Source organism: Cupressus sempervirens, chromosome 11, assembly GCF_028749045.1.
Source record: "Cupressus sempervirens isolate cs-2001-9-10 chromosome 11, ASM2874904v1, whole genome shotgun sequence".
Classification (NCBI taxonomy): domain Eukaryota; kingdom Viridiplantae; phylum Streptophyta; class Pinopsida; order Cupressales; family Cupressaceae; genus Cupressus; species Cupressus sempervirens.
Window position 1 is genome coordinate 401963225 of NC_143128.1, and position 13932 is coordinate 401977156.

The 13932-nt window shown below is 36.6% G+C and overlaps 1 protein-coding gene across 5 annotated transcripts in view; it reads left to right on the forward strand.

The window, feature by feature from the left end:
* Window positions 1-576: 576 nt before the first annotated feature.
* The window catches only part of LOC149529872 (glycerol-3-phosphate acyltransferase 9-like), a 245933-nt gene continuing 232577 nt past the window's right edge, over window positions 577-13932 (forward strand). For 2 of the 5 annotated variants that reach the window (XM_089808660.1, XM_089808659.1), the window contains exons 1-3: window positions 676-951; window positions 1066-1184; window positions 7499-7556. In XM_089808660.1, coding sequence (XP_089664786.1) covers window positions 1078-1184; window positions 7499-7556 — 165 coding nt within the window. In that variant the 5' untranslated portion in view covers window positions 676-951; window positions 1066-1077. Of the gene's footprint in view, window positions 952-1053; window positions 1185-7498; window positions 7557-13932 lie in introns of all 5 variants that reach the window. The other 3 variants (XM_089808658.1, XM_089808657.1, XM_089808662.1) reach the window with 3 other exon arrangements.

Consider the following 13932-nt stretch of genomic DNA (forward strand, 5'->3'; position numbering starts at 1 on the left):
ATGCCTGACTGGCCAACTTGTGGTCTAGCTGGCTATATAAGCACTTGGATTTGATGTAGGAAAGTAGCATGATGAAGGTAGACTCATAGTATAAAGTAGCATGATTAGTAGAAGGCAAACAAAGACTACACATTTGGAATTTGATGCTGTAATTCATTGTATAAGGCCACAACCCAGAAGGCCTCACAACTAGACATGTTAATTATTGTTATCGTATTAAATCAATTAGTAAATCTATGAATTCGATAATCTCTTTGCTATAATTTTGTGTTTGGTTTCCATGTGTACTTTAAGCAAGGCATGAGTAGGTTTAAGTTGAATTTATCTCACTTAAGCCTCTTTGCATTACTTGCATCAATATCTCATGATTTATATTAAATATAAATAATAACAATATTTTTTTAGCTGCAATTTTTATCATTAAATTTCCATTTTTCCTTATGATCCACAATCGAATGAGATAAAAAAAGAGAAATAATAAACATGTAAATTTCATAGCTTATATTAAATATAAAAATAATAATACCTTTTTCACTATATGCAATTCCTATCATCAATTTTCCATTCAAGCTTGTGATACATAATCCCATGCGATAGGAAGAAAAAGAAATCATCCCTGCTTCGAATGATCAATTCGAGTGGTTATAAGTTTGCTTTAATAAATCAACACTAAATAAAGAAAGAAGCAAGATTTCATCATTTTCATTTTCAGGGCAAAAAGAATTGTGGTTAGAGATGATGTCACTCTGATCGAATTTCCGTGGAAGTCGCGACACTAAGAAATTAGTCAGGTCTTCCGATCTACTCATTTCATTAAAACTCTACAAGACAGACTAAACTATTATATTTTCCTGCGAAATCGGTTGAGCGCTGTTGCTTGTAAGAGGGAACGAAATCGTTTTATACAACCGTCTGAACAACAATATACTGCTAACTTATATGAAGAACGGGGTAACAATTTTTTGAAAGCCCTAATTTTTTTTGGTTTCTTTCCAATTCAATCACTTTCGCGGTAGTTGATTTTTTTAAAGGAAACTGTAAGAGTGGTTTCAGCTTTTAATGCAGTGACGCTGAAGAATGAAGTCATCCAAGTCAGAAATTGATTTGGATCATCCCAATGTGGAAGAGTATCTGGCAGAATCACACTTGGACGGGACTTTGGGGCCGGACAAGAAGCTTCTACTGTATCCTGCATTTTTATGTTTGCCAATACTTTTCGTTCCTTATATTTTTAGTGTGCAGTCAATATTTTAACAATTTCCGAAGCATCCTTGGATGTATATACAATGATGCAAAGTTATTACATGTAAATCGATGTATAAGAACCCTGATTAAAATATATTCAAAAGTGTTTGTTGTTCCAACACACATTACGCAATTTCAGTCCTGAATTCACTATATATTTATAGTTAAACCATGTAAACGTGTTGAACTACTACAGCTATTGCACGGCTTGTTTATTTACATAGATCAATATGATTCCCTTTTTAAATAGGCACAGATTAATTGTGGAAAAGCACATAATATTGAAAAAGGATAACTGAAAATCAGCTCATTTTTAAGCCGATGCTGTGCATGAACTTGTTGCATGACAGCTCATTGGTCAACCTTATGTCATTTCTTTTCCAATCGAGTTTCATTGCAGAAATCAGTCTTTTATTTGTTTCATAAACATGCCTGCATGTGATAACTCTTTGGTTACATTCTTACAACTTTTGAGATTTTCTATTTATATATCAATGAGATCTCTAATTGGCCTACACCTGTCAAATGAGAAAGATTGCAGTCAGCCCATGACCAGAAGTAGCTAGAGCAGTGCAGCTCGCTCACAATAAAAAAATAGGACATCTCTTCCATAGAGTGGTCCAAAATAAATCTAGGTGGAATGCAGCCAAACCCTTAATTGCTGCACTAGTAACCTAAAATAAATTTAGGAGGAATGTTATCAAATGTTTCATAAATCTTTCCAAGACTAAGAATCCACAACAGCATATCTATTTACAGTTTTACAAGTACAATAGGTGAGATAGAGCAAACATATCTACAAATATTTATTTCAAGAAAGAGTAAGACTCAAATCATATGACAAGTTAGAAGCACACAAACAATAACTTAGAAATTTAGAATTAAAATGAATAGATATTGAAAAATCAACAGTTTTTTACCTCACAGTGGAACACACATTGTCATTAAGTATCTTTGGTTCGATTCATCCTTAAACAATGTTTGCATTAAGCCATCTACTCCATTTTAACTTAGTCATCATCAACTATAGTCTCTCCTACATCTCAAGCATCCTCTCTAACAACATGAAATAATCAAAATATATATTCTCCACAAATTGAGGATTCACCATTGGCTGGACATCCCAGGTCCTTCAAGACCTATAGATAGATTCGTGAGAGGTTCACATGGAAGGGCCTGAAGATAGATGTGCAACGATATGTCGGAGTGGTTTGTTTGTTAGCAAAACAAATAGGAGCACACCTACCCAATAGGGTTACTGGAACCACTTCCCATTCTTGAGTAGAAGTGAGAATGATTGTCTATGGATTTCATTGTGGGCTTGCCAAAAGCGCAAGGTAGAGATCGCATCTATGTGGTAGTGGATCACCTCACCAAATATGCTCACTTCTTCCCCATCACCACCACTTATTCAGCTATTTAGATAGCCGAGCTATTCTTCTAGGAGCTGTTTAGATTGCATGGTTTACCCCAGACTATAGTGAGCAACCGTGATAGCCATTTCATGAGTCATTTCTGGCAAGAGTTATTCAGATTATGTGGGACAAAGTTGACTTCGAGTACTAGTTAGCACCCTCTAATTGACAGTTAGACTGAGATTGTGAGTAAGTGGGTGGAAGGCTATCTGCGGAATTATGTTTTGTCTCAGCAACGAGCTTGGGTGGAGTGGATACATTCATGTGAGTATTGCTATAATTGCACTCACCACATGACTATTCAGATGTCCCCATATAGAGCTCTATACGAGTATGATTCCCCTAGTTTCATGGACTTGTTATGTAGTGACAGTAGGGTACTTAATACAAGTAATTTGTTATATGTAGCCAGGATATTATGAGGACATTGAGGGATAATATTCAAAGAGCACAGATTCAACAGAAGCAGTATGCTGAGCAGAGGAGGACTGCTCGTTCCTTTCAGGTGGGTGATATGGTTTATTTGATGCTACAACCTTACAAACAATCTTCCATCAGGAAGAGTCGTGGTAAAAAGCTCAAGCCCCATTATTATGGTCTCTTCCACGTAGTGAGACGGGTGGGTGAGGTTGCTTATGAGTTGGATTTGCCACAAGATAACATAGTGCATAATTTGTTCCATGTATCACGCCTTAAGAAGGCATTAGGTAGACATGTTGTTCCATCTTCCACTTTATCCCCTCTAGACGATGGGAGACTTGAGTTGATCCCTGAGGCTATTCTGGATACAAGGGAGAGGCATTTGTGCTGACGAATCATTAGAGAGTGTTTGGTGAAGTGTCAAGGACTTCTAGATGAGGATGCCGCTTGGGATATTGAGGATATACTTAAGCACCCTAGATTGTGATTTCTTGGGACAAGCAATCTTGGGGAGGGAGGACTGTAATGTCCCCATTTTAATAGGTTCCTATAGCCGGTCTTAGATAGTTCATCATTGCAACCCTCGTGAGTTGACGGGTTGATTTGAGGGTCTTTGTTGATAGACTTGCTATTTATAGTAAGTCAATTATGGGCGATTACTATTTTTAGTAGTGCAATGGAGACATCCGGTGTTTGGCTTCATTAGCATTTCATAGGGTCAATTTATGGAGTTCATGTTATAAGTTGAATTTTAAGTCACTCTTAATAAATGACTTCATCATTTAAGTGTTATAATTTGAAAGTGTGTGCAAGAAGCATCTTAAGTGAATGGTGTATTGGAGAAGTCAAGTTGCAAATTGTGTTATAAATATGATTCCAAGGAGAAAATTGATCCATCTCTTTGCCTTGTGTTTTATATTCATTTTCATGTGCTGATGAGGGTTTTGGTGTTGGAAATTTGAGAGAACCGCTTCCTCTTTGCTGCACTTCGATCCATTGCAAGATGTGGTGAATTGTGTTTGTCTCTTGTGATTTAATTTCACAATTAAGTCTGAAATTCTTGGTGCTGTTGTATATTCTTCATTTTCAGCAATTTGCTTCAAAAGATTCTACTGAACTGGGCATTTGAATACCTCAGCCTTCTATACTGTGGCAACTGTGATTGGAAGGCGATTTGGTGCTGCAAATTGGTGTTGTTATTATCTGCTATTCACCCATTGGTTGAACGGCATCCTGGTTGGCATTTGGCACTTTGATTGGGCACATAATTCCTAATTGGACCACTGCATTTTGATGCCACTGAAGGTTGTTTCTCTGTGCATCTTTCCCACACCATTAGGTGCGAGTTATTACTGCTGCCATGGGTCTTCTTGACAGCCCACGTTCTGTCTGGTGTGAGGAGTTTGGTGTTGGGTTTGGGCAGTGTCTATTCCTTGATAGCCACGTTTTTACATTGGAGCTGGAGTTGCATGTGGTTTTCTATACTGATCAGCTGCAAATCAATTTCTATATCAGTCTTACAGGTTCCTCAATTTGTTTGTAATTTGTTGAATGTCATTGCAATAAATTGCAAGCTTATAATTGCAAAGCTTTAGTTGGTAATTGGCAATGTGTAGGAGTTGAATTGTTTGATCGTTCATTTCAGTATCTCATATATTTCTGAAAATATCAAAAAAATTATATTTTCTGAAAATAAACAAAAAAAATTCTGACTTTACACGTCGATATGCCAACTGTGTTTTCCATTGAAGGAGATTGAATTTTGGAGTTTTGTGTGGACAAAGGTTACAGCTCCTACCAATTTTGTTAACTTGGCCAATCATAACAAGAAATCCTCCAAAACAAGGTAACTCATCCTAGATTTGGTGATGGACCATTTGACTCCTAACATCAAAGAAAAGACGATAGAGGACATGCATGATGCCTTGACCACTTTGTACAATAATGTGAATATCTCTGCAAGTTGCTGCCAAAGAACAAACTCACTGGTACATGCATGAGTGACGCATATTACAAATAATGGTTAGTTACCTTATGTTAATCGTTGAGTTTCAATTTTAGCCCCTTGCAATTGGGGTGGAGGTGGATGATGGTGAATTGATGCCTGGAGCTTTAGATGGGTTCTCTCAATGTTGCAACTTGTTTATTTTGGGTATTTGTGGTCATGGGAAGCTTCTCGCTTTTGATGAGGTTTGGATGATTTGATCCAAGAGGAAACTAGACTGGAAACTATTTCAACTAGTGTGGAAGAGAGTCAATATCTAGCCCTCATTATAAAGATGAGAAAATATGTTAAGAAAGGACTTATGAAAGTTTAAAAGAGAAAGAAGGAGAAGTAGATTTTTTGAATGATAGGAAGAAAGAATTGAGTCATCTGAAGTGTTTCAAGTGTTACAAGATTGGATCCTATGCATCTCATTGTCTTGAGAAATCAAGAGGTTGAGACCACTTTGTCCATGGTGATGTGTCTATCGGACTCTATCCACTGACATCCTTTGAGGTTTTGAATGGAATGTGGATAGTAATACATATAAACACATGGCATTTAATAAGAGCGAGTTCAACATAATTTAGGAGCAAGAGGATGGCATACAAGTAGAGTTGGGTAATGATGCCATTTTTTCAGTTTTTTAATTAGGTTTTATTTCTTTCTATATGCCATTAGGTGCTGTTCTAGAGCTAGATGATGTCTTGTATGTTCTTGGTTCTTCTTAGCCAGACATTTCTATAGTGTAACACCAAGTTTGATGGGCAGAAAATGATCAATAAAGTTCAGCCCTAAATCAAATTTTGGCTAGAAAGTTTGAGATGGCAGCCTTCACAATCTACTTGCTGATATAGGTCAGCTGGTATGGCTGGATATTATGATGGAGGAGTCTCCTTACAACTTTGGAGACAGTTTCTAAACCTACCACAGAATCAATGACTGATTCCATGCATGTACTTAGCGGGTGTATTGAAGTGCACTTGGACAGATTAATTGACAAGGGATTGCCTTAGAAAGAGGGAGCTGACCTTTATGAGACTCTTACTCTAGTTTTTAGATAAAAAGGGGAGTTGATCTTGTTGACTTTTTGATTTCAGTTGGTAGGGGTGTTGAGGTGCATGTATGAGATCCCTATGAATTTACATTGGAGGAGGCTTTGCATGTTCTGATGCAAGCACCAGGAATTTGTCTTAGAATTGATTAGTTTGTATTCAATTTGGATTTTCTAACTCTAGTGCATTTTTTAATTGTTTACTTGATAGCTTTGGCCCATGTATCTTTGTCATATATGCAAATGAGTTTATTTAATATTATTGCAAAGATTTTTGAACAAATCATAATGTGGCGTGAGCAAAATTTGATCCATGGAGTTGACATTAAGGATGTAGGGGGCTGGCAGGTTGCCAATGAATTTTTTTCTTTGTATAAGATATTGACACCTTCAAAATCTGTAGAGATTTCAACTAGGAGTAATGATCTAAGGTTTCCCCTCAATCAAGAAATGTACCTATCAACAATCTTTGTTTGTGTGCTGGTGGTTTGAAGGCACAGTCAAGACAACATCAATAGGGAGCACACAATGTTAGTAGTTGTTTTTCAACAGGGCACACTGATTTAATGTAAGACAACAATCAATTCGTTTTGTCTGTGCTTTTTATCTTTTACCATGACAAGTCTTGTTTTTCGTATATTTAGATTGGATTCCAAATATTGTTAGAAGCTGCTGTTCTTATTTTAGAACAATGTGCTCTCATACTCTAGTCTTTATCAGGTTTGGATTTCTCGTCTTCTAGCTTAGATGCTCCACAAAGATGGTGATTAATTATTAATCCTCGAGCTCGTTCTGTAAAAGAGACCATGGGAACATCCCTAGACTTTTTGACAATCTTGCATTGTTGTGGCAATCTGCTTCATGGGGAAACCTATCATCTAAAGAATATATCTTATAAAGGAAAAATATATGAATTAATATCTCCCTACCCACACTCATTTGCACTTACTACAGAATTGGTGGTGTTCATATATTTGCAATATGTGATACTTCTTTGGAGTATCATGGTATTCACAATCTTGTGTTAATATTTTTGGTTAAAACTTCTGAACTTTATAGAATCCAAAGAAATGTGCTTTTCTGTTTATCTAGATTGGTTGGAAAACAATTGTTATTAGTTTTGAAGATTAAAGGATATCACTGTGTAGATTATTGTTCGAAAACTGTAAAAACATGATAACCTTGTGTGCAATCTTTTCAAATAACAGTTTTATATATCTTTTACCATGTGTCTTATGTTTAGGTATTTTGTGAATGTTGTTTATTTTATAATTATTTTATTTCTGTGTGTGAAATGTCTAACCTTGTACGCTTGTTATAATCTGGGGCTCGTGGATTTGTTTGAATTTTATTACTATAGTTTCATCCTTAATGAATTAGACGCGATCTGATCGATATTTCACCTGCATTAAATGAAGCAGCAAGTGCTATAGTCGATGTGAGTGTCCAATGTCCATCTCTTCAAAATCCTGGCATAAGTACTCTCTAACTGAATAGAAAATGTGTTTTTTGAACCTGTAAGATTCTTGTTAGGAGATCTAAGTTGTTTGTTTACACTATCAATCAAGTGTAATCTACATTTCTATACGGAAAAGTAAAATTTCTTATGTTATTCTTTGCTGTACAGAGCAAGTTGCATGCATTTATTACAAGTAATTGCTAACATATTCACCAGCAATTTCTTTCTCTTTAATACTTTATGTAATGTCCCCTGTATAGTTTCTTAAGAGTTTGCCTTAACTTTGATAGATAAAATAAAAATATTTACTATGCCACCTTCAACTATAAACAATTCAACTTGCAGCGAATCAATGATCTCTAAGAATTGTTTTGGTTTGTACCAATGAAGATAGATAGATAGATAAAATTTTAATGTCCACGAGGCTAAAAATAGCCTATGGGACAGCAAGACAACTCAAGCAGACTTAAGTAACAATGTTCGTTGCGTGTGTAGGATGATGGTGAGTCCACCCAATTGCTCAATGTACTCTTCGTTGAATAGGTTATGCCAAGAACTGTCACATATAGTGTCCACAAATTTATCTCTACTACTCTTGTAAGCATCACATTTTAAAATAAAGTGCTGTTCAGTTTCCACTTTCCCAGAATTGCAGAATCTGCAAATTCTCTCTTCCCAAGCCTCCTTTGGCCTCTTCTAACGTCCGGTCTCACACCGAAGTTGGTGAGAGTTGGTTCTCAGCTGAGCAATAAGAATTTTAGCCCTCCAAGAAATGTTGGCTCCTATGTATGCTTTTTGGAGTTGATCACAAGCGGGGTTGAACTCATTTATATAATATAATTTCTTCCTTCTGATCTCGCTTCCCCAATTTCTCTTGTAGAATTTCTCCATGACAAAGACCTTTATTTCTTTATTATTTGTGGGGCACATATTGAATTGAATATTCCATTTACTCATCCATTTGATGTTTTGTTGCATCCATGTCCTTTTTGGCTGACATAGTGTGTCACTAAAGACCACTTTAGGCCATCTATCCTCTTCCATTTTTTCGATTCTTTTTAGATAACTTAGAAGGCGAACCATAGTAAGTGCCTCAATAGGAGCAGCCCCCATTTCACTTAGCATGATAACATATGGAACAATGCTTTTGATTTTAAACTTGCTTGTGATCAAGCGCTTTTGGATTCCTTCGATTTGTTTCCATTGTGCTATAGTGGTGTTGCTGGCCCATAATTCACACCCGTAAAGAACAACTGGCAGCACAAGAAGACCGAACAAGGTTTGAATAGTTTTCCAATCCCACAACTCTGCTTCACAGCACCTATTCTGAAGAGCATAAAAAGCCTTCCACCCACCTAATATCCTTTTATACCTGCAACTAGACCAGCTTAGTTTTTTGTTGAAATTGATGCCAAGGTATTTATACTCCGCAACTTCTTCAAGAACACTTCCATTGTAATAAAATTCATGTTGGTGTTGTTTTTTATTATTAGAGAAAATCATAACCTTAGTCTTGCTGATATTGACCTGCATCCCCACCATTCCGCAAAAGCGCTCAAGAGAATATAGATGATCTTGCAAACCATAGGCAAATTTGGCAATTAAAATGAGATCGTCCGCATATAGGAGCAGCTTTATAACAAATTCACCTAGCTGAATGCCTTCACCCTTTTGCATGTTTAACCACTCTTCCAGTTTGTCAATATATAAACCAAACAAAGTAGGAGATAAAGGGCAGCCCTGTTTGACCCCGATATCACTCCTAAAACATTCTGAAATGCCATCTGAAGTTCTGATTTTAACTTTCACCTCTTCGTACATCCTATGAACAGCAGCTCTGAGATGCATAGGAATCCCCAATTCTTCCATCCTAAACCAAAGCTTGTCTCTCGGGACGGTGTCAAAAGCCTTTTTAAAGTCGACAAAGCAACAAAATACCTCTTCCTTTTTCTCCCATTGTTTTTCAATAATGTGTCTCAAAGTGACACAGTGATCCACTGTCGAGTGCTTTGGCCTAAAACCAGCTTGCCCTTTAGCACGTTTATGGTTTTCTTCTGCCCATTTGCTGATCCTAGTTTGAATATATGTATGTGTGTATTGTTGGCCATTTTTGCCCCCCATTCAGCCCATCATTGATAACCGATCCAAGAGATCTTCAATGGGTTAGATTCTTTGATGTGGGTTAACACGCTTTTTGGTTGGGTTGACATCTCGTGTTAACTCGGTCTCTTCATGAGTCAAGTTGGGTCGGTTCCTTCATGTGTCGAGCTACTCCAGTTTGTTCTTTGGCCAAGTTGGCTCATTTTTTCTTCATGTGCTGAGTTGCGGGTTAATGCGTGTTTTCTGTCGGAGTTAACATTTCGCGTTAACCATTTTCGTCATTTCGGAGAATGACTTTGTTGCTCTTTCCGAAATCGCAAAATCGTTGTTGCCTCTTCAACCGAACATTCGAGAAATGTGTCGACCAACAGTTGCATGCCATGTGGCGGATCCTTATTGTGTTGGGTTGCTTTTAATTGGACGGTGGTCGTATTTTCGCATCATTGCTTGGGTCTCTTGTGAAGATATGATGGCTGTTAGATTTTGGAGCATCCTTGGATATTTATGAGTGCATCTTAGCCGTCTGTGTGGTTAGGTGGAGATCTTAAATCTACGATTGGGATATTTTTGCAGCATCTGAGTCATTCATTCCAAAATGAAGATCTAAATCAACAGTTTGTACATTTTTTGGGTAGATTAGATTTATTCCATGCGGGTCAATTTTGTAATTTTTGCGGCAGGTTAACTTGCGTGTTATCCCATACTGCGTTTTTTGACAGCGGTGTGGATTTATTTGTTGCGGCTAGGGCATGTTACAAGGACCATTTCTTCATCGCAAACCAACATTTTGGGCCTTGTTCCATGGCATTAATGCATCTCCATGCCTCTTTATTACATGTAATGATAAGATCTTTTGGATTTGATCTCGTACAACTGGATGCATTGATTTTGGTTTCTTCTTGTCACTTCTACAACATATTGTATTTCATGTTCAGATTTAGCACTGATATTCATTTATTGTTCTCTACAACTCAACTCCACTTTGGTTGGGGTTCGAACTTCATAGTCAAATCTGAGTTATGCCTGATCTATAAAGGCAAGTTGTAAATATTTTTTCCAAGTTCTTCTTAGTTTGCATTTTTGGCAGCAGCATTATGCTATGTAATTACTTGCCTTCCATTAATGAAATAGTTTTCCTTCTTTACCTCTTATCGCCATTCGTCAATCGTGCATGTATCTTGCCTTTTGGTGGGTGTTTCTTTCTAGTTTTCAAGGCTTGTATGTTGTGTCCAAACTGTTGATGGTTGCTGTATCTGTAAAGATGTCTTTCCTTTCAGCACTTGATCAGTTCCAAACCTGCATGTGAGTTCTTGAAAATAGAATAGAGTTAAGATCTGTGTATCTGGACTTTTCATTGATGTGCGGTGCATATATAGACAGAGTTGTAACCATATATCTATCTTGGTGCATCACCCCCTTTCCCTTTTTGCATTTTAATTTCAGTTTCCTTCTCCCTTTTCCTCTTAAGAAGTAGTTTAGGTGCACCTTGATAGTAAGGAAGCCGGCCTTCTCCGGAGATTCAGCCTCAGAGCGCAAGTCCCACACTTGGAGGCTGTTTCCATGTTACACAAGGTCGCTTGAGGGTCATACCTCAAGCAAGGGTGCAGACTTTTGTGTCAACATGTATGTTACACCAATAGCTTTGTATGGAAATGAAGAATTCAAACAAGAATCTTGCGAAATATTCTTATATCAAGTTTATCATGGATTCTGAAATTAAAACTGTTACATTCACTCATATGGGAATGAGAAATTGTCTGACATATCTGCGAAGAGATTCTGTCTTAAAGCATATACTATGGAGTATATTGTGAATACATACTGGTGTATGACAGGCGGATGTGTAAATATATGCAATTGCTGTTTCAGATTGACATATGTATATAGGACTTCTACAATCCTCTAGGCAATCCAAGTATATCTCTCAGAAGATAGATAATTTTGAATTATTAAATTATCTCTCTTATCATGATATCACTGAGTCTGTGATTTGCAAGTATATTGGTGTAGTGTCAAGAAGTAAGGATTTTGCTTATTTTATGTTAAAATTTTGACCAACATAATGTCTGATCAGCCTTCCTGGTTTTCAACCTTTATATCCCTGCATTTTAAGTAGTAACTGGTCAACTGCTCCTTATTGCTGTTGACTACAACTGAGTTTTGATAATGTTCTGATTTGTTTCCTGAATATAGGCCTTCTAAGAATACAAATGATAGATACTGTCCCTGATTACTGGTCTCTATATTCATGCTTCTATAGCCTTGCAAATGGGTGGATTTATACCACCTTTCACTTTGCTGGTTGATGGCTTTCTTGAGCATTTCTAAATCTGAGGTAAAATATATAAAAGCCAATTCTGCATGCCTTGGATGAGTGAATGATTCTCACTTAATATGTAACAAGGAGGCATGACATGAGAAGTTTATTGTCAACGATCACGATTCTTGCAAACAATGAATTGATGATAAAAAATCAAATCTCTTCCTTGTAACTAATGACATCAATAGGTCAGCCAACTCCAGTTTGTTTTTGTCTTCTTCTTGGGTGGTGATAATGAAATGTTTTAGCAATAGACTCATTCCTTAGGCAGCAATAATCTCCTTTAAATTTCTTCTTCCTTGTTCCATGGCAATACTAATCTAACCAGTCCCTTGGTTCCATGCCATTGGACAAGGATATTTTTGGGTAATATGTTTTATCAATTGAATGGGGTTATCACAGTCTCACCTCCTTGGAGATTGTTTGCCCACAAGCAATCTTAGACCTTCTTGTTGATACTAGCGTCCAAAATAAGCCTGTGGGATGCCTCACCACATATCTATTGCTTCATGCTGGTGCTATTGAACTCACCAATTTTATTAGACTCTATCACACCACATGAGAATTTCATATAATTCAATATATCCATCATAGAATTTCCATGATCCCAAGGTTTGAAGGGTCCTTTGTCATAACACAGTTCAGTAGAACACTAGTGAGAGTGATCTCTTCTAGATCAATAAAGGAAGATCACTCCAATATTTTTTCATTTTGTCTGAAGCATATTTGTGGACAAACATTATCACCATAAACTAATAAGAAACAACTATTGGATTCCAAATCGTTCTAGGGTTCCAATGTAACCTTAGAAATGAATCAGCACACTAATGCTGCACTATCCTGATTTCAACAATCTGCTTTTCATACTCACATTGTATTTGCCTCAATTGGAATCCAAAGGAGTATTTGTTGTTCACATTTAAATTGAAGATATCACTGCCAAACCTAGTCCTAATTTGCAAAAGAGATTGTTTCAACTATAGAACCACAAACTTAACATATTTCCTCAAGAAGTCAAGAGGAAAGTCCCAATTACTCCGACCTATTGCAATCATCATAGTGTTATAGGAAGGAAGGTATAGCAATAACCTAGCTTGTTGGGAGGAGTCATTATTCACTGTGGAGGTGAAAATCTGAATTGTACATGTAAGATCTCTCATAATTAGTTGCCATAAAGCTAGTAATGGTTTGACAACCACTTAGTCACCAACTGATGTTCTCACTATGGAAAAACAAGGGAGAAATAATCTATTTTGTATATGGGTATGGATACATATGTAGTTGAGATGTCATCCCTTCTTTCAACCAAACTTAAACATTCAATACTTTATAGTTGATGAAAAAAGGGATCCAATTTATCGTCTTGCCATTGCAATCTTTTGCAATTTGATTGAAGAATGGACAATAATAGCATCACTAGGGTTTGTCGTACTGCTCTCCTAGCTTGTCTCGTCACTTCATTGATAGAAAAAGTATCAAGGTCCCAAGTTTTGTGTTCGTTTTCAATCTTATCGTATGATCTCAATATAGCTTGTTTATTCAATTCGAAAAGTAGATTATTATATTCCATACTAACTTCAACCTCAAACAAGGGATTATTAACAAGCTGAAAGTTATCCTTGTTTGCAAAACCAAACCTATCTTTTTCCAAACTTCCATTATCTGATTTCTTTAGACAACATTTCGAGTCATAGGTCACATCTATATTGTTCAATTCCTTAATTTCACCATTTATTCCTTTGTTTTCTGGTTACTTGAAGTGTTTAGTTACTTCACTTTGTTTTTTTGTTTGCAAGTTTTCATGAACATCTATGAACTTATCCTGTTCTCACTTATATTGATCTACGGGCTTATGACATCTAGTTGCTAATCTATTCTCGCTTACTATCTTTGGTACCTTATACTTCAAGGCCTTCAATGCTATTTGTTGAGATC